The 25733-nt window shown below is 42.0% G+C and overlaps 2 protein-coding genes across 2 annotated transcripts; one reads left to right on the top strand and one right to left on the bottom strand.

The window, feature by feature from the left end:
* Nucleotides 1-4127: 4127 nt before the first annotated feature.
* serpine3 (serpin peptidase inhibitor, clade E (nexin, plasminogen activator inhibitor type 1), member 3) lies at nt 4128-10368 on the top strand. Its single transcript, XM_066707566.1, has 9 exons — nt 4128-4345; nt 5397-5703; nt 6709-6942; nt 7402-7599; nt 8330-8528; nt 8694-8794; nt 8885-8971; nt 9622-9705; nt 10167-10368. The coding sequence occupies exons 1-9, from the start codon at nt 4229-4231 to the stop codon at nt 10217-10219; spliced, it is 1380 nt and encodes a 459-aa protein (XP_066563663.1). The 5' UTR covers nt 4128-4228; the 3' UTR covers nt 10220-10368.
* A 615-nt stretch (nt 10369-10983) lies between these two features.
* Nucleotides 10984-25482, bottom strand: ints6 (integrator complex subunit 6). Its single transcript, XM_066706386.1, has 18 exons — nt 25048-25482; nt 24830-24907; nt 24055-24204; nt 19619-19708; nt 18499-18682; nt 17639-17764; nt 17366-17517; nt 16929-17081; nt 16607-16739; nt 15950-16044; nt 15627-15737; nt 14961-15176; nt 14379-14505; nt 13781-13923; nt 13385-13658; nt 12536-12883; nt 12234-12327; nt 10984-12081 (listed from the first exon to the last, which is right to left on the bottom strand). Exons 1-18 carry the CDS (start codon nt 25156-25158, stop codon nt 11976-11978), a joined length of 2691 nt encoding a protein of 896 aa, XP_066562483.1. The 5' UTR covers nt 25159-25482; the 3' UTR covers nt 10984-11975.
* Nucleotides 25483-25733: the final 251 nt, after the last annotated feature.

Here is a 25733-nt window from a genome sequence, read left to right on the forward strand (position 1 = left end):
AACCATTCTCCGTTAATTAGGATCAGAGTAATCCATGCTGACTGCCTTTTTTTCTGTGTAAATAGGGCACGAGAGGTTAGCAAGGATAAATAACTTAAATGCTTCATTGCATAATTTTTTTAAATGCCAGGGTGTATTGAACTTGCAGTATATTTTCAGTGTGTTGTTCTTAGTTTGGTAAGGTATCTTATAGACAACTTGGCTGATAGCAAATGTTGACTTCAGTGCTGGCACCAAAAATACATGGATATCTCTATCAAAAGTCAATTTATAAGGGCGCCCACAGAACAATCACAATAATACAGACTAACAAACAGCCCCCTCACAGCATTCTTGTGCAGTTGAACAGCTACATTCACAGAGGATAAAGAGATAATAATATTTAGGTTTCCCACACTTTATACAAAATACAGATGCATTCTAAGCAAAATAAAATGACATTAAATTCAATTAAAGTACAGTGGACACCAAATGAGCTCCATGGACCAGCAAATACTGGTTTTCAATGATCCATTCTGTTGTTTATGCGACAAATGCTTTCTGTATTGCTGTTAACAGTGATCTTGGCAACCTTGTCTGAGGAACTCTACTATACTACTGAGCAGGTAGGGCACAGAGAGTGGCAGGGGAGCCCAGGCAGACTCACTGGCATTCCCAGAGGGCAAGGGGAGCTGTACAAGCAGCTGTGGGAACCAGGTTAAAAGGGAGGGGCAGGGCTAGAGCTGGGGTAAATCCTTCAGCCTGGGGAGTAAATCCTCCGGAGACAAACGGGCGGCTCATTCTGCAGGATAGGGGACAGGCACTGTAGGGTGATAAGCTTACAGAGCCACTGAGATACCCTCTACTGTGCCAGGAGGCCAGGACCAATGCAGGACAGGTCAACTCTTACTATTGAGAAGCATGGCACACTTTCACACAATGGAAGAATGAAAAAACAAACAAAAACTTAAAGGAATCAGTTGGAAAGATTAATACAAATCTCACACACAAATCCTAACTCAAACACTGACAGCAACCTTACCCTAACTTGCAGCCAAACCTTAAGAAAAAAATCAGTTTCAAGGAAAATACATACAGATATAGACTATAGCTGACACAGCACTGTATTCACTGGGTTACTCATAACATGCGAACAACAAAACAACTAAAAACCCCATCCTGGAAAACATCCAAAAACACTGACGTTCAAAAAGGCATCACTGTGTTGTCAGACTACAGCTCTATTCACGCTACAGACTAAGTCCGGACTGTGATTTCTAACAGTGTTTCCCAATCAGTGTGCCTCGATAAATAAATACTTAAACAAATATTTTGAATTACATCAATAAGTTACCAACTTACCTTAAACCAAAAAATCTTAACTTCATCCAGAAATAGACATTAACAAAGACTAATTAATAGAGATATGGCAAAAGAAGTCTCACACCTACATCATTTTGAGAATCTTTACACTAAACAATACTGCACAGTAGTACAGAAATAAGAGAAATGTCAATATAATCCATTGAACAGCTGCCTGAACCCCAACCACAGCCAACACCATCATTTCAAGCTATAGGCCAATACAAATCTGCACCCATTCCAGTTTAGTCAGAGGGAAAGCAACCCTAACCTTAATGAAAGCCTAAGTTTTATGGGAACTCTAACCCCTACCCTAGCCAAAATGTAATTTTAGCACTTACCGACAATTTATTATAAAATGTTCTGTAACCAGAAAGCAATTCCTAACATCACTGTATCAATATTTTAAGTTCAGCTGGGTAAGCTTTTCCCATTTCCCAGAAGTCGTTGGTGTATTGCTCAAAGATTTATGTGAAGTCTGTCTTAGGCTTGAAATGGTTGGGAAACAAATACAGTACAATACAAATGTTCTGAATGAAGCATTGGACCTACAGTGGAGCTCATGAGTGAGAAAACAGATATTTGTTCTTACCTTGTATCAAAGGGCCCAGTTTAAAGTCTACAAAAAAGGATGAAGAAAGATTAATAATGTTTTTTTATATATATATTAATTAATATTTTCTGTTTATTTAAACACCGTGTTCAACATAAACAGTTATGAAACTTGTAGCAGTGATGTATCCAATTGTCTTTCAGTAAGGCTATGCGAGCATTATGGTTTTAAAGTACTGACTTCATCTTATAAAACATGACAGGCTTTTCAACTGTCAAACAGATATAATTATTAATATTATGATGCTATAAAATATGCTGATTGCTCTAGAGAATTGGACTATAGTATAAGGCTGACTCTAAAGCAGGGGTTCCCAAAGTGTGGCCCGGGGGCCAAATGCTGCCCTTGAGGATGCTTGGTGCGGCCCCCCAAAAGCCAACCTTCAACCACCCCTTTTCTGAACCTTTACTATATTTTTACACTTTCTGAACATTTTCTGTTACAGATTGCACATGTAATTTGGGGGAAAATTAATAAAACAATTCAAGTTCATAAATGTTCCCTAACAGAAAAGTATAGGAAATAAAAAGCTATGATTTTGGACATTTTGTTTTCATCGGTGGTTAAATTTCTACTGTGGCCCCCCGGTCCCATGCAACCTCCGGGAATTGGCCCTCCATCACCAGACATTGGGAACCCACGGTTCTAAACCAATGATGTGTTATGAGAAGTCGCAAACTTAGTCGGCGCTATTATATGCATTTTTATTAGTGTGTGTGTGTGTGTTTTAAGAAACTAATCATTATTTCCCATGCCATACTTTGCAGTAATCTGATTGGCTGGAGTCAGCTATTTGGCTGTATTGTCTAATTGGGTTTATTTTCCGTCCCCTGGTGCGTTAATTGGTCGCACATACTTTACCAGAGTTTCGCCGAGGAATTTGGACTCTAAGGACTTGACTAGATGCAATTGTATGCTAAGTGAACAACAACAATAGTTTGAGTTGCTGTCTGGATAAAAGAGTGCTTTCATATCCAGCGCCTTTTTAACGAGATGAAGTGACTGGAATTAGGAAACTATTTCCTCTCCGGAAAACAGCATGTTCAAGAAAAAAAAAAAGAAAAAAAAACAGGATGTGAAAGAAACACGTCAAGAATTTTAATTGAGAATGTCACGAATAAATAGAACTACACACATCTATAAATGGGCTTCTCTCCTGCATGCAACGTGGACATCGCTTATATAATTGTGTCAACCACAAATACCAAAGGTCAACAACAGTAGCCTACAAAATCAAGGGTATGAAGTGTGCCAGCAAGAAATGAGTCCAAAAATAACTGCTAAACCGACCCCTTGCTGTGGACAAAGGAGCACCGCGGACAGGACTGAGGAGTGTCCACTGACCGCACATCACAGTCCATCAGCCTTACTTCTGATTCAAAATATAATGTCCTTGCGTGAAAAAGTCAAAAATCACTCAAAGGCAAAGTTATGGTGCAATGTGCAACTGCTCAGGAACAGTTGATGGTGTAGACAAAGGTACAGATAATCCACTTCATTCAATTGCACAAGCCTGTCATGCATCAATATGGGTCAATAGATTTGTATGTAACAGCTGTGTCGTACAGTTTTCTTGATCATTTGTAAGCACTGTGTTGTCCGGGTATCGAATCTATTGCAATACAGCAGCATCAAAGAAAATGACCGAATCTTAAAAAGTAATGCATTTTGAAAAACAAGTTTAAAAAGAGTTCAAAGTAAAAAAAAAAAAGTAAAAAATAAATAAATGCATATCTCACAGTTGAAGGACGTCCTGCAAATACGAGAGCATCAAACGTGCTTCACAATAACGCGTCACAAGAATAAGAAACACTAGGTGTAGTATTGTGTCATCTTGTTGTATTTTCATAAATACTGGTTTTAAACAATTATATATAAATATGGATATGAGATATCGTTTAAATGTGTTTATTCCATTTGTGTGCATACAATATACACGTATTAAAGGAATAAATACTGCAGGTCACATTCATTAATTGCATTTTCATATGGGCTAAGAGTTTAGGACATCTGTGGCTTTGAATTTGGCAGATCCAGCCCACAGAGCTCCTGGTGTGCAGTGTGAGTGAGCACGGCTGGATGCCTGCGCTGGCCATGTGTGTGTGTGTGTGTGTGTGTGTGTGGGTTGTCCACCCCGGTGCTGGATTTGCTGGTCAGTGACATGCCTCTCCGCCTGGCTCTATATAGCCCCTGCCTGCAGGAACTGTGCCGGAGTGGTACGGACATCGCCGACAGAGACTGCAAACACTGACCGTCCCCTTTAAACACAGTCTTATGACTTCACACAACTCAATCACCTACACAGGAGTGACACACAGGCACACACAGCTCGCCGTGCAGGGACAGGAGCAGACAGTGGGAGCACCACCGCGCACAACAGGATTGATACCGGTGAGTCACTTGGATATTGGATATTGTACAACTTTATTATACTGCTCTTCCCTTAAAACGTGCTTTTAAACCAACTGGTGTGGAAGCCTTATCTTAGATGCAGAAGATTACATATACATATTTTCAGACATTTAAATAAAAGTAAAGTTTTAAGTCCTTATGAAAAGTGTTTAAACGCTATTTCACTTTTTTTTTTAAGAGGTGTATGTCTTGCACTAAATGATCAGTTTTATCTGTGCTGCATATAAAGTAGAATAGTAACTGTGATATATAAAATTAACACACACACACACATATATATATATATATATATATATATATATATATATATATGCATTCTTCGGAAACGGACATGGTACAGCTACGACTACCTACTTTTTAAAATTACTAATTAACAACAAAGCACTTAATTGGAAAGTAATAATTAATTAGACCTTATTTTTCTGTAGTTTTATGTTTATTGATATTAGCTTAATCTTCATCATTATTATTATGGGAAAAAAGTTTTTCTCATAAGAGCTTGAAGGAGGAAAACAAAATTGAAATTGAAAAATGGGGGAAAGAGCAAAAACCAAGAATCGGATGTAAAAGATATATGCGTTTAATCGAACTCAAATGTGTTCTCCGCGCCCCTGCTGGCCGGAGCGCGAACTGCAGGCGGCGGCGCTGGAATTCAATTCGCCCGGAGCAGCACCGAGTGGCCCCGGCGTGCGTGGCACAGGCAGAGCGGTGCCATGGGTTTGCGTCTCAGTCCACTGTAATGCGCCGCATACACGGGGAGACAGCAAGCACTCACACACTGACTTACAGCGGGATTATTTTGTTGTTGGTTTATACATGCACATTTGCAGGACATACACACCAGAAAACATGTGTTTTTAGTTCCATCACGCAAAAAACGAATGTGGAAAAAAAAAATTCTATTAAAACATGTTCCCACTTATCATAAATAAACATCTGTCAGAAATAATTGTGTTCGTACTCTGACTGTAAAATGTCCCTTCTGAGCTGCGACTGGAATTACCCTTGGTGTCCTGACTCTTGTCCCCAGGGCCGCTGCTCAGTGACAGATCGACCAGGACTGAGTTTGCTGTCAGTCATGTGTAGGGTGATGTTCACCTCGCTCATCCTTTGCCTCTGGCTGGTCAAGAAGGGACAATGTAATCTTCAGGACACCTTGGAGGAGCTTCACGCCGAGTTTGCTGTCAGCTTCTACCAAAACTTAGCAGAAACTGATAACAACTCCAACCTCATAGTGTCACCAGCCAGCGTCTCTGTGTCTTTGGGATTGTTACAGTTTGGAGCCAAAGGAAATACCTTCGCCCAGCTGGAAAATGCCTTGAGATACAATGTAAATGGTAAGCTTTGATGATGCTGGACTCTTTGTACCCAAAGGCAGTCATTACTGTATCAGTTTTTTGTAATGACTTTGCCTATTTCAAACAAGAAGTTGCAAAGTTTATTTAATCATTCACAGTGACCAGTTTGTTTTTATCCTTTGGTGGCCTCCCCTACATTTCCATTTCCACTTTGAACTGTTATTGAGCTTTTTCCTTGACTTATTTGACTCCAGTAGGGGAGGTCACTCAATTAAGTTAATTGAAATTATGAGGTCAATTATTTATAATTATTAGTTATTATATCAGAACACTGAACTGGCACATATTTTGCGGAATTGTTTGCCAGTGTTGTGCATACAGAGACACAGGCAGGAGTGTGTGAGGAATATGCTGCTTGTATCCTGCCTGCTCTCACCCCAGAGATCCTCATTCAGTATTCTTTCATCTCATATGTTAACGACTTTGCTGGGTTTTTAATTAAAGATATGATTGGAACAAAACAATGGATTGGTGTTGGATGTCAGCGCCGGATTTCATACACTGGGTGCTCTACGGTGTCTGGAGTCTTAATGCCCTTTTAATGTAATCTCATTATGTTATGGGTAATGCTGAGTTACTCTGTGGTCAAAGGGTCAAGGTAACACTACACTGGAGGGGGAAAAAAAAAAAAAAAAAAAAAAAAAAAACACTTACTGTGAATGGGTGGTTTGTGTAGATAAAGTCTGGATATTTTTCCTTTTTGAAATTTGCTATACTGGGCTAAGGCCCAATTGAAATCAAACCTTTGGGCCATGCACCAATTGCACATTAAAACACCTGTGGCAACTTTTGTTTCTTGCTTTCTTGCATCTAAAGGAAACCTCCCTTCATATATATTAATGTATAATTTTTTTAATTAATCCTGAATTTCTTGCAATGTCATGATTGATGTGCATGACCTAGTGCTTTATATTGTGGCTGGTACTAAGAAGGTTTGATGCTGCTTTTGCATGATAAAGGATCTCCCTTTTGTCACTGTCCTAGATCTCAAGGTGCAAGACTTTCTGCTCAGGATGCAGAGAGATGCAGCCAACTCCAACCACCATGCCCGGCTCCAGCTGGCCAGTGCGCTGTTTGTGCAGAGTGGACTCCAGTTATCTCCAGCCTTCGCTCAGCATGCTGCCGCTTGGGCCAACAGCACCGTGCAGCAGGCCAACTTCAACCAACCCAACCAGACCCGTGCCCAGATCAACCACTGGGTCAGCACCCACAGTGCAGGTTAGCATCCCTGCCCCCCACCCCCTGGGGCCTCCAATCATTTCCCACCCCAGACAGAAGACATTTGGATTAAGGATTGATTTTACATCAGGTTGTGTTCTTTTCTCTGTACTTTTCTTTGTAATACATTTAGGGAGAATCTATTATTGGCATAATTTCACACTTCCTACATTGGAGAGAGGTGTTGGCTTTAACAAAGTAAAACCATGCTATGATTGTCATTCATGAGTACAATCACTCACAATAATAAAGCCCCATTCAGTACAATACATTTGTCAGCTTAATAAGGTTCTACAGAGTTCCGACCTCTATCAACATAATTCCAGTTTAAAACCAGGAAGCAGAGTAATCTTTTGACAATAGTGGGAAAACACACCTGAGTTTTGAACATCTCTTGAGGGCCAGGGGAGTCGCGTTTCCTGTCCTGATGGTCTGCCGTTTGTGTGTGTCCATCTGCAGGGGAAATCCGTGACCTGCTGTTATGTGACCTGAGTGGGTGGGGTGCTCGGCAGATGGCTCTGGTCAGTACCATGGCCTTCAGGGGTACCTGGAGGAAACAGTTCCTGTTCACCGAGACGCAGAGCCTCCCCTTCACCACTGCAGATGGCTCCACGGTGAAAGTGCCCATGATGTACCAGGCGGCTGAAGTCAACTTCGGTAAGACATTCATCTCAGCAGGGCGACACAGTTTACACTAGAAACATTTCAAAACCTTTCAAAGTGTAGTAATATAATCAATACATAATGCAATACAATCTAGAATGATGAGCTAACAACTAGATATGTGCTGAAGGGAGGGGTAGGCATAGGAGTCTTGGCGAACAAGACAAACATCAAGCTGACAGTGTAGCCCACACATAGTTATAAGACAACCTCTGTAGCACCGGGCATAGCAATTATCAGTAGGACCACCCCGCAGAGAGATGCGGAGAGAAAGGCTCAAACCTTCACACTGATTTTGTTTGGCAACAGTGAGCTTAGGATTTGATTTTTCAGACCTAGGTTGCTTTTAGAATTTGCACAGCCTGTGATTTGAGTCCACTTTGGACCATATGCAGGGCACAGATCAATTGTCATTTCTCCTGACCTATTTTTTGTGCATTTTTAGTCTAAGTAATTGTGAATTGCACTGCAAAGAACAAGATTGCAAAATCATAAATAGCTTATAGAAAAGGACAGTGATTTGTAATTATATTGTATTGTGAAAGCAGTTCTTGAAAAGACCAATTCAAATTACACTGATGGTTGGGAAAGGTTGTCTGCAGAGGAATACAATGATTACAGGGTTTTGTGTTTTTGTTATAGAAGTATTTTAACATCATCTGGACTTGTTCTGTATCAGGCAAGAATCATTGTCACATGTTATCTTGCGGTGTGTGGCCTGCAGGTCAGTTCCAGACTCCACTGGAGCACAGGTACAGTGTGGTGGAGCTCTCTTACCTGGGGAACGCAGTCAGCCTGTTTGTGGTCCTGCCCACCGAGAGGAAAACCTCCCTCTCCCTGATCGAGAGGTACATCAGTGCCCGTGCCATCACGTTGTGGGCAACCAGCCTCAGGAACACCAAGATGGACATCTTCCTGCCCAGGTGAGAGCTCAGCTCGGACATCACATCAAAGTTCAGAACTCAAAATCTGGATATATGACAGATTTGCATGCAACCAAGTACAGTTTTAACTGACATTCATACAACTTGTTCTAGGAACTGCATGAAAATGATACATATGTAATAATATAATTTTGTTTTGTACAGATTTAAAATCCAGAATAAATTCAACCTGAAGACGATCTTACCTCTGCTTGGCGTTTCTGACATATTTGATCCAATGGCAGCTGATTTTGGAGGGATTTCAGGTATAATTAAGACAGCAGTGTGATCACTCAGCGTTTAGCACACAACGAGCAGCTCAGCCCATTTCTGATAATGCGTTCTCCATCTTGCAGAAAAAGAAAGCCTGTATGTTTCCGAAGCCATTCATGAAGCAAAAATTGAAGTGACTGAAGAAGGAACCAAAGCAGGTGCAGCCACAGGTGCGTCTCTGCAAGTTCTCCTATTTTAGATGAGAGTGTGATGCTTATGTGCTATGGTGCATGAAATGTATTGCGCTTTACAGTTTAGGGTGTGAAGTGATAGTGGAAAAGAAGTGAAGTGGATTGGCATTCTGGTAGATGGTCATCTGACATCTTGAAGTCTGCATGCTGCAGGGGAGTTGAAAACTGCAAGGTGGTTTTGTGCAATACTCAAGTGTGAGATATTTTGCTTAAAGTCACTTAATTCGTGTAGCAACTTATCAACACCTGGAATGGTCTTGTCCAAACAGTTAGAATGTTAAAGACACAGAAAATTCCTAGAACTGCACTGAGCAAAACACAGAAGATATCATTAGAAGCCAGACTTTCTAAATGAGTCTTCTACATCTGTTACTTACAAATCGTATCTAAAACCGTGGCATTTACAGTTGGTCATACTTCATCAAACCACAGTATTGCTGTAGCTGTGGTATGTGCATTGCCACACTCCTCCAGTCTACAATCAGTTTCCCAGACCATTCCAGTTAACCCCATAGCAGTTACTGAATAACAACTTAGCTGACCAAGATTCCTGTCCTCCTCTGAGCTGTGTGTGAACAAGTTATCCCTTTCCCTGTGGCTAACAAGTCTCTGTTGGGTCTTGGTTGCAGCCATGGTACTACTGAAGAGATCCAGAGCCCCCGTGTTCAAAGCAGACAGGCCCTTCTTCTTCTTCATACGACAAGCAAGCACAGGTATGCAGCTGCCTATAACATACAAGGCAAATCTATATATACGGCACGCTACAAAAACTGTACAGTTAAATGATTAAGAACAAGAACCACCACCATTTATGAAGTTAGTTGGAACACATAGAATATTCAGGAGAGAAAGATTTTTATATTAATATCAGGGGCACTGAATTCAAGTCCTCATGGTGTTAAACCTGCTACCGATCAAGAGCACTCACCCCAATGCTTTATGTAGTACTGTTGCCATCTCTGCAATCTCCATACCAAATGGGAAAATACTGTTGTAAAAATAAAACCTTGACTTAACAGGATGCACTTACATTGAATCCTTAACTTGATAAATTAACATTGATATAGAAACATTATCAATAATACAAATAATAACAAGATGCATCTTAGGTATTGTAATACAAGTGTAATACAACTAAACCTTGACAAGGGTTGTTTGTGCCCTTTCTATGCAGGAACCATACTGTTCACGGGCAGAGTCCTGAACCCCCTGCAGTTGGCAGCCTGAGCCCAGCACCCTGTCCAGCTCCTTGGCTGGCATAGCGTGCTCTATGCCGATATTTATTGGGGACGTTCTGGAGGATACAAGAGTCTGTACAGCAAGAGGGACAACATTTTGTAAATTTTGTAAATACAATTTGCATACATCTTTTTTCATTCACGGTGTCCTGAGTTCTTTGTTATTAGTCAGAGTACTTATCTTTGTTGGCTCCAAAAAAAAAAAAAAGTATTAAACAGAAATTGCATCACTAGTTTTAATAACAGCCCTACTGCACAAAAGTTGGGAACTCGCACAGTGTACCGAGCATGCTGGCCGTGCTGCCGACTCTCCCTGGGGGATTACATTATCCTGTAATGGCCTATCGGACCAAATGCTCCTCTTGCATATGGGTTAATAAAAAAAGGAATGTACAGAATTATAATTATGTGTTCCACCTAGGAATTAAATTTAAAAAAAAAAATAATAATAATAATAATAATAATAATAATCTAAATCGGTGATAAATAAAGACCAAGCAACATGTTTTAATAATATAAACCACTTAATTGCCTAATTGCCAACTTTTCCCGAGATCCTACAATGACAGTTAGCCTGCTTTCAATATGTCATTGTGATTGAACTGAAGATTTAAGCCTACTTTCTAGATCCAATTATATCTTCACCACACACACACCCTATACAGTGACCCATCCCACATGCTAGGTAATGTCATTTCAAAATCCAATCGGTCACATAATTTCCCAGTCTTCCATTTTTATTTACAAGTCATCCACAGTGTAAAATAGAAACTTTATTAATGGAAATAATTACAAAAGGCTTGTTTGTTGTTTTCTTTAAATAGGTTTCAAAATTTAGTTATTTACATTTGTACATTATAGTCAAAATACTTGGTTTAGTTTTTTTTTTTTTTTGTTTGTTTTTTTACATTTTCATGTTCTCCATAAATTACAAAGTACAACAAGGTGGCAATGACTAGCCCCCACAACTGGGGGAAAAGGGAGTGGGGTCCAGGGGGTTTTCAAATATTTGGCAATGTAGGTAAAACCTGAAGGACAGTCACCTACAGATACCTCCTGGGTCTTCAGCCTCTCCTGTGTAACAGTGCTCCTCTGGCTGCAGGACTCGGGTACATGTGACACTGCAACTAATCGGTCTTCGAACACCCTCTCTAAACTGGAGGGGAGGGCTTTAGTGACACAAACTGTGGGCATCAACCACAGCAGAACAGAACTCAATGAAAGTTAAAATAAATATAAAAAGGTTCACTGTAAGTGTTCAGAGAATAGCCAACTATTTAAAAAACAAAATTCTGTTCAGATGATACGTATGAAGGAAAAAAAAAAAGGGGGGGTTGAAGTCAAGAAAGGACATGGACCAGGAGCACAAATCTGAAATTCTTTCCAAACAGCTTGAGTTTGAAATTATAGATTTTATCTGCATTGCCGATGACAAGGCAATGAAGGCATACAGTATTAGCCCCCTGCACCGAGTATAAAACAGAGTGCTCAGCAAGGCCAAGAACCTGGCCTATGGGTTCAGCAGTGCTTTATGGTCACCTTGTTTTCCTTGGGTAATAAACCAGTCTATCATAAGGAAAAGGCAGAAGACAGTCCATGGAGCCTTTTTCTCTCTCTTCCACCCCTTCCCCAGCCAGTGCAGATCAGCCTCATGTACCACGTGTCGTGTACGTCTGTCAAACTGGTTTGGGGCAGCCACTGAATTCCAGAACTCCCATTCCGAGTTTCACACACCACATATTATTTCAAGCAGAATTTGAAAAGCCATCCATGTGATTCATCTGGTTGGACCGCATATGGATCTCTTCCAAAAAACCCTCTAGCTGTTCAATCAACACCCGCTTCTTAAACCTGCAACAACAAGAGTCACATCTTTAACCAGCAGATCTTCACAACAGTATGAAGAATTGAGGTATCATGGCTCCCCTTGGAGGTCTACAGGTCTACACCGAGGCTAAACATATCTGGTGGGTGAAAAATTATGTAAAATGCACAATACATACCTTGATGCTTCTTTGATAACATTCTGCAGGAATATTAGCCTTGTATTAAAACTCCCTTGGACTTGCTTCAGGAAATAAAAGATTCGTTCATAACCTTGGAAAAGAAAGGAAATGGGTTAAAGAAATATTATATGAAAATACAATTCCCATTGGTGGGAGGATGGAGACATTTAGGGCTAATCTTTAAAAAAAAATTAAATTCATCAGGAATGACAAGACACTTTCACAGTGAACCTATTAAACCAGTGCAATGGTCACAGATCGAGAACGTAAAAGGATGAATCCATCATCTATGTACATACGCCTGCCTGGCTTCCTGATCTCCCTGGTGATGAGCACTCGGAGCTGGGTATTGAGCTCTTGGCTCTGACTCTGCCTCAGCCTCTTCAGCTGGCTCGGTGAGGAGCTGCTCATGGTGTCCTCAGTGCTGGGCTCCCCCTCCTCACTGCCCTCCGAGAGCTCGCTGGGGCTGGAGTGGCCGTCCTCCACGTCACCCACATGGTTCACAGGGGCAGCTTTGCTCTGGAATGGGGACCCGTCCGAGTTCAGGCCGGCATCAGGAACAGGGGCCCTCTCAGGGATGTACTGGTTACCCATGTGGTTCCCAAAAACATCATTATCTGTAAGTACCCTATGGTTTGTTTCGGGAGCTGAAGGGGAAAAGAGGAAAAGTGAAAGTGTTGCGATGCCTGAAATTTACAAAAAATCCTTACAGACAATGAGTGTGTCCAGAATTATGGTCTATACTAGATCTGGTCTGCAGCCCTTTCAGATCCCATATATTGTTATTTCAAATCCCATATATTGTTATTAAGACAGAGGTTCTGGTTATTGATCAAAAACCTAGCACTCAGGGCTAAGAACTGTAACAGTGCCTTTTTCAAATAAACAAAAAAATGCCACAGAACCGAGGAATTACCCAGAGGAAAAAAAGACTACCAACCACTACTTCAAATTTCAGATCACTAATTAAATCGTTCAGACACCTCCACTGATAAGAAAGATTGTTTTTTGCAAACAAAAAAGGAAAGGAATTGGGTTCAGTCTGAAGGTTTATTTAAATCACAGATGCAGCCAAGCATGGCCACACAACCCTGTGCTGTTTGAGCCTGGCTGACAGTGGAATAACCAGTGAAATGACTGAGCTTTACCTTTGAGGATGACCGGCATTGCTTTGGCGAGGCTGATTGGCGGCGGCGGCGGCGGCGGCAGCGGCAGCGGTGGCGCAGGGCTGGGTGGAGAAGGGGGAGCCTTTGCCCCCACGTTGTTGCTGACAACAGAGGGAGCTGGGAGACGGCCGGGCCGCAGCAGTGGGGACATGCACCTCCTCCTCTTGGGCGCGCCCTGAAGGCTGGGGTCCCCCGGGCGCTTGGTCCGGTTCTGAGGGCCGGTGACAAACTCGTCTGCTTCGTCGATCATCATGCCCTGTACAGGGGACAGCAGACAGAAATATTCACAACAAACCAAAATAGTGAGGGCGGCTATGGCAGAAGTAAACAGCTGCGGGTGATGTGTGCAGTGGTGGGGGGGGGGTGAGGAGGCAATACCTTTTTGTCCAGTTTGAAGGGGTTACCGAACGTGTGCAGGCGTTTGGGCTGATCGGGGTCTGCCTCGCGCAGGGGCGAGGGAGAGTGTTTCAGGAAGTCCTGGTAGTTTCCCATCTGGGCAATGGGAATGCTGTGCAGCTGATCTGAGGAGAAAAGTGTACCGGTCAGTGTCTGCCACCCGCCCCTGGGAAGGAATTGTCAGGAACATCTATTACAGATCACAATAGCAAAGGTTTACAGTGTGTAAAGTCACAGGGATGGAAACTCTACATGCTCCTCAACAATATACATACATACATACATACATACATACATACATACATACACTGCAAGCATTTATATGCATCATGATATATGAATAAATCTATATATGTGAATAAATATTGGCTAAATTATAAGCGTTCGTTGAAACAGTCAAGAAATACAGCACAAAGTAAGACTACTAGAGGGCGCCAAACAGGTATGTGGCCCATCGTCACTGGATTCAATTCTTGAATACCCTTCCTTTACTTAGCCATCATTACTGTATCAAGTCACAGCCGTCCCACTGAATTAAGCAAAGCAGCCGAAACCGACGCCAAAAACCTTTCAAAATTACCTTCGTCCTGTCCTCTGAGCCAGCAGCGGGCCGCTTTCAGCAGGTTTCTCCTCATCCGGGTCAGCTGGTCTAGCAGGTGTCGTCTGGGTATGTCGTACGGGTTGCGAAAACTCTGGGGCTTGAAATCCTATAAGGAATGACAAAATATATTGACACGGGGACAAGAGATAGAAGATATTGCATTTAATAACACTGTACAAGTGCGGTGTTTTCTGTTTTGAACACATTTACACATAAGCCTGCAGTTGCTAATCATGTCAGACAAGGTCAAGGAAAACATAGTATGTAACTTTAAAATACCCATGTCAATATCTGAATTTGAATTATATATATAACCATGTCTCCATTGAAGAAATACACAGCCATGGCTAATGAAGAAAAAAAATCTATATATAAAAAAAAGTAATTTGAGGAGTCCTAAGCCTACATGAGTACTGAGCTTAAGCTGGCTCCACAGTGAAATAAGCTGCCAGCCAATTCAATTTGTTTTTTCCAATAAATGTTGGCTCCTTCTGACATATCCAGCCCAAACGTTTGGTCTAAAATTGTACCTAAGGATACAAAAACTGGTTTTAACCTCACCTTATTGAGTACGCTGATGTGGAAGCCAGTGAACTGCTTGGGGTTGAGCTCCAGGGGGCACAGAGGGGCCTCTCCGGTGATGCCCTGCAGGATCTGAGTGAAGTCCCGACGCTGAGCCAGGGACAGGGTGTTGCCGCGGCTCCTCACCTTCACCCCACAGTCCTGCGGTGCCTTCTTACCCACTGACAAGATAACCCGCTCCGACTCCAGCTTAGTCTGTGGGCAGACAGACAGTCAGACAAGAAAAACAACGCACGACAGAGGCAAGAGCAGCACAGGGGACCAAACCCATCCAGGCAGGGGAATCTCTTAATACGACGATCAATACTGTTTTAGCACACCATCCAGTGCAATAAAGGAGCACTGCAGGGTCAAAATGATGCAGACTAGGTGCAAAACAGTCACCGTCTTATGGAGGCCACCTTGAAAATAAAATCTGTGATCTGCTCAATAGAGGGGCCTTTTCCGAGTCTTGATCACATCTGTTCAATGTAAAGAACTGATGTCCAACTGCAATGATCTATCTAACACAAAAATACAGGGCGAAGAAACGCACTATGACAGAATGCAGTGTTCTGGAGTACAATTTAAAGATTTAAATTATACACAATTACATGTTTATTCAATTTAAAAAAAAGTGAAATACAAAAGGTAGAATCTCTTTACCTGCTGACTCAGCTTTTTGAGGTAAGAAACAACACTGTAACTCAGGCCATATTCCATGTTATCAGCGATCAGGTTAGGCGCCCCCATCATCCGCAGGGCTTTCTTCAGAGGCTGCGGGCCAGAGCAGAGATATTAATTGTAGTGCCAGTCTATGGAGTCTGGCCTCTCCTCAGAATTGTATCCTTACAATAGCAGTATTATCTCACTGTGCATTCAAGTCAACATAAAATAAATAAGGGTAAAAAACAGACCCTTGGCTAAAAGCGCACACGCACACGCACATATCTGTTTAGTGTTGGAGGTTGGGAATCACCCCCCCTTACCCCAATATAGTAGGGAGGCATGGTCTTCAGGTAGTTTTCAAATGACTGCTGCCATTTTAAAATTGGCTTCAGCTTGTGCACTTTGAATAAGTCATCTGAAACAACACAATTAATGGTTAAATATGCACCCTATCACACTGAAACTGAAACAGTAGTCACTGGGTTGCTCTGCCTAAGTATTATTTCTGTCAGGAGATGATTCATATTTATTCTTAACAATCTTACAGGGCAAATGGAGAGCAGTTTATACAAACCTATCCCTCAGATTAATTTTGTAAATGGTCTGTTGCTTTCCCTTGCATTTAAACATTTGTGGGTGTTGAGCTTTGGCATCTCTGAAAACACATTGCACACAGTGTACAAAGTACAGATGGCCTTTTCCTGTGGTTATTTAGAGAAATATATTTGCTCCAAAGGAAATTTTGTTTGAATTCTAAATCGATGCTACAGACTCTCGATTCTAAAAGAAACTATGCTGAAATATAAAAGTCCAAAACACCTTTTTAAACCAGCATGGATAGGCTGCTGTCTGGGATTATTATATAAAAACAAACAATCATAAGTGAGAATTATCCAGGTTTTTCTGGGGATCCCCAGGGGTCCCCAGCCCACTGGTCTAAAACTCATTCAATTATAAACGGTTCAGGTCCCACTCACCTAGCAGAGGTAGCAGCACAGGGAAGTTGTAAGGCATGACAAATAGATTCACACAGCTCAGGGCTGTACTGGCTTTCAGGTAGCCGAATGGCTGACCCAGGTCACTGTACTTGGCACTATTGCACACAAACACCTTTGGGAAGAAACAAAAATCAACAGTTAGCCTGGCTTTGCAACTCAAAATCACCTCCCTGTTGAACTACCACTGACAGCAATTACTGTGGCATGAGACCCGCAGGAAGTGTCAGTGTTATTAAGAAGGAGAGAGATGCGCATATAGCTCCGTAATGAAGCATGTCTTTTAACACGAGAGGCTGCCTACCTGCCAGCAGATGTGTGGGGACTTCCTCTCAAGGATGTACTGCGTGAGCGGAGACGGCTCCAGCTCATACTTATCGAAGGGAAGCTTGTCGATGACCATGGGCTCAGAGTCCACACAGGAAAAGCGCACCTGAGGGTGGGCAGTGCGGGGGGGCTGGAGGGAGAGGGAGACTCAGTCACATTACGGTTCTACCTCTGTGCCTCTCAGTGCATCACATTGATCAAATTGTAGCCAGAGGCAGTGCTCTACTGCTCAATAAAATGTGGATAAAAATACAAATCAAGCAAGCTGCATTCCCTGTCAACACACTGTGATCAGCAAAAGCAGAGGACACATACAGGAGTAACTGGGATAATTTTATTATGCATCCCACTTGTGCAAAACAGTTATCCATAGCTTATTCATACTGCTTGATACCGAGTCTAAAACTGACTCACCAAAGTGGGGGAGTTCTGATCGGGCCAGAATGCCTCTGGGATTGGCCAGTGACCGATGGGGACGCCAGTCTTGGGATTGGGTCTGACGTAGATGAGCTTGTGACAGGAATGCCATGGCTGGGGCCCAGGCTTCAGAGCTTCAGGGGGCCCATCTGGGAACAGAAGGGGGAGAAAAAAGTGAAGCACTTCGCCTTCACTGTGAAATGACTGCATGAACTTTCTCAGAAGGACCCTCAAAAGGTTGATATCACAGTCTTGGCTTCCTCCAGTTACCTTCTACAGGGGGAGGATCCGGCCCGGTCTTCTCAAAGTTAATCACCACCCCACTATGAATTTTTTGCACCAACGACTCCAGGCACTGGTTTAACATTCTCTGGGAACAAACGCTATAAGAACGACCTAAGAGAGAAAAATGATGATCAATACACACACCTACGCATATGCATTCAAATACATCAACATCATATTAAAGCTGCTCTGGACAATTTTATCCAGTTATACTGTATCCTCATTTCTTTGGGTTGGGCAGTACTTCATGATAGAGAGGGGGTTTCCTGTGGTTGCATCAGTTTGAAAAGAGGTGTGCTTTCAAAGCTGTCAGAGGGAGGTCCAGTGCTGTCTGACTGCTGCCAAGGGCCATTGTCTGCCACTTTTCATCAGCACTATATCACCGTGCTCGACTGTGGCCCATGCCATTGTCCCTAGCCTTTCAGCAGCTGTAAACTGACAGGCCCCATGCTTGACTTCCCTCAGTTCTATTGTCTTTACTTTGCCATAAGCATTACATTAACAAACACATCGCTTGTCTCTAGCCACAGCAATTTTATCTTGTCTCCCATCAGCACTATTTTCATCTAACTGTAGTCGGCGTCATTGTCCCTAACATCTCATCTGCCCCTAAATTCTCACAACTATTGTACATGGAAGTGCCTGGTAACACAGACAACAGTCACTGGGCAACTACGTGAAAAACAGCTGACCCATCTGGGCCTTCGAAATCAGCACAGGCCTGCAGAGCCAAAAGACTAAATGAACACACTGAGCTCCCCCGGTTTTGTATTGGAAAGGTATTAAAGCCACTGAACCAAGCCAAGGATCCTCCTTCTACACCACTGACACTCCAGGCACCTCACCTCCGGTCACTTCACACATGGGGGTGATGGCCGACTCATCCTGTGGGACACCAGCCACAGGCTCGGGCTCCACTGCCACGTGTCCAGGGATGCGGAGAACCAGGGCAAACAGACGCTGGTCCCAACGGAACGGCTCCTTTGTCAGCTCGCTGCCCGGCAGAGGAGTGTTGAGGGGGAGATGGAGCTGAAAGAGCCACACAGCATGATGAAGATGAAGGTCCTACGCATAAAGCTTCAACACTGTCATTGTTCATAAGATTTGATTTTTCTGGATCTGTTTTGCCATAATTGGATAAAAATCATTTAATTCCCCACTTCATGTGTAACATGCTTTAAGGCAGGGGTGTCAGACTCCAGTCCTGGGGGGCCACAAGTTTATGCTGGGTTTTGTTACAGCCCAGCTCTTGGCTCCTTAATTGGTGTAATTAAACAATTAACTGGATGAATGTAACACTTCTGTCCAGATACTAGAATGTTCTGCGGGTTCAGTGTTTTGAGTCATCAACACATTGCAGGATATTGACTACAAAATAAAATATGAAAGTCTTAGATTAGCCCACCTGAGTAAATCATGACATTAAGTAATTGGAATTTCGTGTTGGAACAAAACCCAGCAGACTGTGGCCCCCCAGGACTGGAGTCTGACGCCCCTGCTATAAGGTATGGTTTTGTTGCATTCTATTGAAGACTATGATCGGCTTCATGAGAAATGTGTTATAAAATCTTCTATTTGTATAAACATCAAAAAAACTAAACAAAAAACAGTAATGAGATCAACTTGGTGCACATGATGTGAATTTGAATTCAGAGCCAGTTATGAACCTGTTCTGGAACAATACACAATGTCCTAAAACAGCCACATGTTTAAAGGGTTTAAACTAACTCATATAACCAGGCAAAACGCTATAATCTGTTCTCTCCAGTTCTTTGCTAAAACTTAAAAGGAATGCTAAAGCAACATCTCACCCACCACTGACTGGATGAGAGAACAATGCGGTTTATTTTGGCAGAACATTCACTACCTATAACTATAAACACTGCCATATTAAATACATATCTTGGCAAACTAAAAGTAACTAATACAGAGTAAAAGCTGCAATACTAATTTCTTTAGTCTGACCTCCTCCTGAACTCCAGTGGTGCTGGTCAGCTTGTTCCCATCAGTGATCGTAACTATTACTGAAGGCTCCAGGAAAAATGGATTCCTACCCTATAAAGAAAGGACGAAATAAGGTCATATATCAGTTATAAGTGCAAATAAAAACAGAGGTTGATTCAAATGTGTATCAGCATTCATCGTACACAGTTGGCATTGATATCTAAAAAGGCAAAATGGTAATAATAACGTTTTTAAAAGCTAATGCCGCAATGCACTTAATTTAGAACGCATCATTAATGTTACTTGGAATAGGGATATTGTACGGAGGTTTTAATAAGCAGGATGTTGGGGAGTTATTAGTAAACCTTTATTCTTTAGGTTGATGAACAAGAGATGCTGCTTGTAAGGTCCTTGTACAAACTTTATTAACCGAATCTCAGAGAATAAACAGGCTCCTTTGACAACCTTTGACATGGTCCTGCACCACTCCTGCAATATCCCAATACGCTCAAATGAAAGAAGGCAAAGAGCAGCCATTTGTAGCTGTACTGTTAGTCATAGCAGCAGACAGCTTCCCTGCCCAGCGCAGAACACAGCCTGATTAGGGTAATGAGGCACAAGGGAACCAGGGAGAGCACACCACACTTCACACCTCACAGAGATAGTCCACAGGGGAAGGGAAGCAGGTTCCTGTAGCAGTGAGAGCACTCAGACCGCTGGCAACACTGCAACCCCACCCAACCCTCACAGCACACAGACACACACAAGTAAAGGTCAGAGGGGTCTACGCTTTTAATAGTTTACTTCTTAATTAGTATAGATTTGGATAAAGAACAAAATTATGGCTCTTGAAACAACCAGGTCCTTAACGCATTGTTTTCTTAATATATACTATAAAGCTTTAACTTCAGGGGGTATTTGTGGTCTTCTAGAAAAAGGAATACATACATGCACTCAAAAACAAGTAGGAGAAGATGGTTGTAGGGAAGCCCAGTCAGAAATTGTGATCGGAGAGAGAAAAACATTGTCGAATGAGACTGCAGTAAGGCGTCATTAATTATTATCCGCACCAACAACTCCCAAACCTTCAGGACTTCTCACTAAAATAAAAATGTTGTCAGTTAAAAGGCTCATTAAGCATATCTATTAATGGTCCCTTGCTCTTTATTCCACACGTTTAAAACAAGGACATACTGAAATGCAAATGTTCAATAGATCTAACCTAACCAATGCAAATGCCTGTAGCTCAAATTCTTAAATTTACTGTGCAAAGAATACCCAAACCAAGTAAACTGCTTTAGGTTTTTGTTCTTACTTTTTCTTGCTACTAGAATAGCATTTTGTGGTCGTCTAAAAACAGACACACACAGACACACACAGACACACACAGACACACACAGACACACACAGACACACACAGACACACACAGACACACACAGACACACACAGACACACACAGACACACACAGACACACACAGACTGTGTGGCACAGTAACCATGGCAACCTCCAAACTTGAAGCACAAAGTGGAGTGTACTGCAGCCGGACCCTGGTTGTGAAGGAGTTTGAGGGTCTCTTGGACACTCTGAATGTGAAGTATGGCACTCGGAAGCTGCTTTAAATGCAGGAAGGGATCTGTATTGTGCAGCGTCAGTCTCAGCCCTGAGAGATATTGACAATGCGATTAGAGCGCAATTAAATCAGTTCTCCGAAGTGGTCTCTTCTGCACTTGCTCGTAAAAACTGAGAAGGCTCAAGACACTTTTAAGCATGTCAATAATACATCACCAAGTGCTGTCCCTCCCCCTCACCCCAATACACATTTGTTTAACAGTTTCACACTGCCTTAACACAAGTTAGAATCCACAAACAACTTATGTGACTTGCACAGCCTGCAAGCAGAAATGTATGCAGATGAACATGTGGTCTCAGACACAAATACAGACTTATTTAATGCTTCACTGCATACAGTGAGGGGCAATTGCTTTGCCCATTTCTTGTGTACCAATCCAATATTTAAGTCTGCCTAATTAATAATGATTGCTTTGTAGAACACATTTTTTCATTTTGTTTTTAAAAGATTTTGTAGTATACCATTAAATGAAACGGGCATGTTTACAGTGAACATATTTGAAGATTTCAACCGAGCAGAAGAGCAAATACACTCCATTGGTCATGTGGTTCCCTTAAATGGTCACACTGGTATTGGCAAAGCAGCTTGAAATGGGCACTTCACAACAAATCATTTTGAACTACTGCAACTAATTTTAAGCTCTGGGAGGAAACTATTATTACTATTTTTATAACCGACCACAAGAATACAGGCAGTACACAGGGTAGTTACTTTTGTTTCTAAGAGAAGGGGGTTGGTAAATTATAATAACCAAGCCATTTTTCTCTCTTCCGTTTTAGTCCAACTTGTGGGAGAGGAGAGGCACTAAGGGATCAGTCAATGTGCCAGTAGACACTATGACAGCTGCTCCTCTCACCCTGGAGGCACATCTGATTTCAGACCTGGACACCCCCTGCCAACCTCACCTGGGCCTGGGCCAACTCAGACTGCTGGAAGGGCTCCATTTTGTAATATCAGCAAAGATGAAACATCAAATCTCACTTGTGACCTAAAGCAGATTAGAATTCAACCACCAGAACAGAGCAGGACGGCCCCAAAGGCAAACCGATTACTGTTCACCTAGCCTTGTGTCCACTTAACAGGTCGAAGTGGGGAAGCAGTGTTAATGATATATAAAAGGACTGCATTGGAGATCAAATCAAAGCAGTTCACTCAACTGTCCGGACATTAAACGGTGGTAAAATAGACCTAAGATATTACAAGCCACAATTACATACACAGACTCCTATTTCACCTGGCACAAAACTATGCGGTTTCATTATCATAATTCAATTAACAAAGGATATATAATAACTCTCAGAGATCAGTACTATGATAGGTATAGCAGATTTCTTCGGCTTTATCTTACAGGAAGAAAGATGATCCTATGAAACACATTCATCTGTTGGTTTGAGGTGACCTTACAGCTGACAAGCACTTATCTGCACGGTCAAAAGGCAGGTCTGTTAAATGCTTTAGTAGGGTGTTTTCCACAGCACTGTACATTGGACTACATTAATCACACAACTTGCTGATCAGCCTACGGTCAACAAAAAAGCAGTATAACCCAAAGCTATGGCCAAACGTGACAGCTATAGTCAAAGCAAGATGTGTAGATATCAAATAACACAATACATTCTGGCAGATGCACCCACTGACACACTAAAATTAGTCCCATTACTCAACATCTATATTTAAAAAAAAATATATATATATATATATATATATATATGTATATATATATTAAGAACAGGACTGAGTCAAAGTAAGGTGATAATGCATAGATGTTGGTAGGACAATAAAAGCCCACAGTGATACACCTGGATATAAAAAACATGGAACATTTTTATAATAAAAAATTACAGGGGGTACTGCCAAATGGCTTTAAAACCATGATAAAACTGTACGCGTCTCTAACACCACCGATTGCTTTATAGACAAACAATGCATCCCAGCCCTGCAGGCAAATGGTTGTTCATCTAGTCCGGGCTTGAATAAATATATATAAAAGGGGGGCTGCCATTCAGGCATTTCTTCTGTCACACTAATTGAAAATGATATTAAATTAACCCCTGAAAGTTTTGTAGTAGTTTACCACCAGATTAAATAAAATACAGAAACACAAATTTATCTGCTGTTAAATTCCCCAAATAAGACAGTCTATTTCACTTAAGCAATGAGTATCTGTTTTTTGGTGGAGATGGATCACATCCCAACTATGGTATAGACTATGAAAACACACTCAGTAGTTCGGGGGGGCAGGCTGCTTGATCATACTCTGGAGCTTTGAAAAGCGGTGGCACAAACACTGCGTGCATTCGGCCCCCAGTCAACACAGGGCACCACGCGTTCGGTTTTGGCACTGCTTTTCAGTGCCCAAGAGGGTCACAAAGGGCTTTGATTACCATTTTCTAATCCATTATACACCAAACAAAATAATGTTAACATACGATTAAATTGTGCAATGTGTTAAATTACAATAGCGAATTATTGCATTTACAAAAAAAAAAAATCTAAAACACATAATAGAAGGGGGGAAAGGTCTGGATCTGATGGGAGAAATACACTGGTCCTAAAAAAACTCACAACAAAATGTAAATATCAGAATACAGTGTAGTTTCAGTAATCTGTTGGATTCTGAGTGAAAGTAAGAAATGCATAATATTTTACTGTGTTGAGTACAGTAGGTTTTCTTAAAGTGTAAAACTGGGGGAGATGGGGGGGCTGTTGCTTGGCAAAGCTGAGAGATGTGTAATGCTTGTAAGACTGTGAGGGGGGGGGTGGAGGGGGCGGGGTGCCTTTCAGGGATATTTCTGTACGTTTACCCTTGTTGTGAACAACATACCTGTCCATAGTTGTCTATTCCAGTAACTAATCTATTGAGATTTAGTAAATCAAAAGCGGTCCTTAATGAATATCCAACAGTTGTGAGTCCGACTGCTTGCAGGTTCTTCAGCTCAGTCATAAACGTTGCATGGTTTTCTTTCCACCCCGCCTAAAAAATTAAAATCAACAATATATTTATATAGATATATAATCAGCCACACACATTTTTCCTACATTAAACATCAGGCATAATTGTTCAAGCCATTAAAATAAACTGAACCACTGTTAAGTTATATAAGGTACATTTTGCAAAACCTGACAAAAACACACACATAATATAGAATACATACTCAGTTATATATTCCACTTCAGGGCTGATGCATATGTCCCTCTAAAGTGTTTTTTCTACTATTCTCTAATTACATTAAACTCCATCATAACGTGCTGGTTCATTTTAGAGTCGAGATTGAGCTCAAACTTAAACAAATAAATAAACATTTGTCAACAAGACCAAAAAAAGCTTAAACTCTCAAATCTCCCTTTAAAGCACACTACACCCCAGCTCCCCCACTCCCTCCCTCCCTCCCTCAACTTGACACTTATCTGTTTGTATAAATATCACCCAGAGTTCATTGCTGCACACTGAAACAAAATGTCGGCCATGTTTTAATAAGGCAACGAACGCTCCCGTCTGGATTTCTTAAATTGAGTGTCATAACTGAAAGTGGACCAGCGAAAGGGCCGACAGAGAAGCGGCTGGAAAAGAGGATTTGATGGGAAATAAACACGTTTACCTTGATCCCATAGGGCGCCTCCTCGAAAGAAACCAACATGTACCTGTCGCCCCTGCTCGCCGGATCTCGGGATCTGAGCTGTTGGGAGACAGAAATGCAAAGAGATGAGGCAGAATCATGTACAGTAACTTTTACACCAGAAAAGCACACATCGGTCGCCCCTGTCTGGAGGGTCGAGCTGCTCGGGGTCGCTGTCCCTCCCAGGGTCGTTACAGTACCTTCATGAAAGTCTCAACAGCGCCTTTGGCTATGTCCAGATAGGTAGTGCCCAGATGGGTGCGCTGGTTCATTGAAGCGGACGTGTCTATCAGGAAAAGTAAAACGGGCATTGTTTTGGTGATGACACGTACTGCATGGACTTAGTGTCAGTAGATCGGCCCAAAAACAAATCAGTCTTTTTCTCCCCTCCTGCTGCTTCAGTAATCATGGATCTCACACATTCTTTGGAAAGTGTAAGAAGAGTGGATGTAGATGCCCTGTATCCTTAATTATTTCAAATAAACCTCAAACCCTGGGGGAAGGTTATTGGTTTACAAGGGATATATATATATTTTTTTCGTTTTGGTTATTATTCTGTAAATTTTACGCAAGTTTCTGGAAAAAAAACCCGAACAGAATAGTCCTCTGACACTTTGCCTCTATCTCTCCCTGTACTAAAGTCTCTCTGTCTCACTCACTGGTTTTAACCCCGGCTAGAGACTTGGCCCCGCCTCCCCAGCGGCGTTCGGGGGGTCATGTGATTCAGGGTTCTGCTTCTGATAGGTCGGTGGGAATTCTCTCATTAACATATCTAAATAAGGCTAGAGCCGAGAGCCTGCTCGTCGCTGTTACGCATGCGTGAGGCCAAGACGACTGGAATGTTAAAAAAGTCGCTGAGTGGCGCATGCGCGCTAGGCTTTGTGCA

This window comes from Amia ocellicauda, chromosome 6 (assembly GCF_036373705.1).
Source record: "Amia ocellicauda isolate fAmiCal2 chromosome 6, fAmiCal2.hap1, whole genome shotgun sequence".
Taxonomy (NCBI): Eukaryota; Metazoa; Chordata; class Actinopteri; order Amiiformes; family Amiidae; genus Amia; species Amia ocellicauda.

Bases quoted from the DNA above. Each gene is read 5' to 3' on its own strand.
- serpine3 (XM_066707566.1), top strand. From the start codon at position 4,229: ATGACTTCACACAACTCAATCACCTACACAGGAGTGACACACAGGCAC. The intron at 5,704-6,708 runs GTAAGCTTTGAT...TCACTGTCCTAG, and splicing joins CTTGAGATACAATGTAAATG to ATCTCAAGGTGCAAGACTTT. The intron at 7,600-8,329 runs GTAAGACATTCA...TGTGGCCTGCAG, and splicing joins GGCGGCTGAAGTCAACTTCG to GTCAGTTCCAGACTCCACTG.
- ints6 (XM_066706386.1), bottom strand. From the start codon at position 25,158: ATGCCCGTTTTACTTTTCCTGATAGACACGTCCGCTTCAATGAACCAG. The intron at 15,738-15,949 runs GTAAGGGGGGGT...TCTGGCCCGCAG, and splicing joins TGCCTCCCTACTATATTGGG to CCTCTGAAGAAAGCCCTGCG. The intron at 12,328-12,535 runs GTATGTACATAG...TTCTTTTCCAAG, and splicing joins GATCAGGAAGCCAGGCAGGC to GTTATGAACGAATCTTTTAT.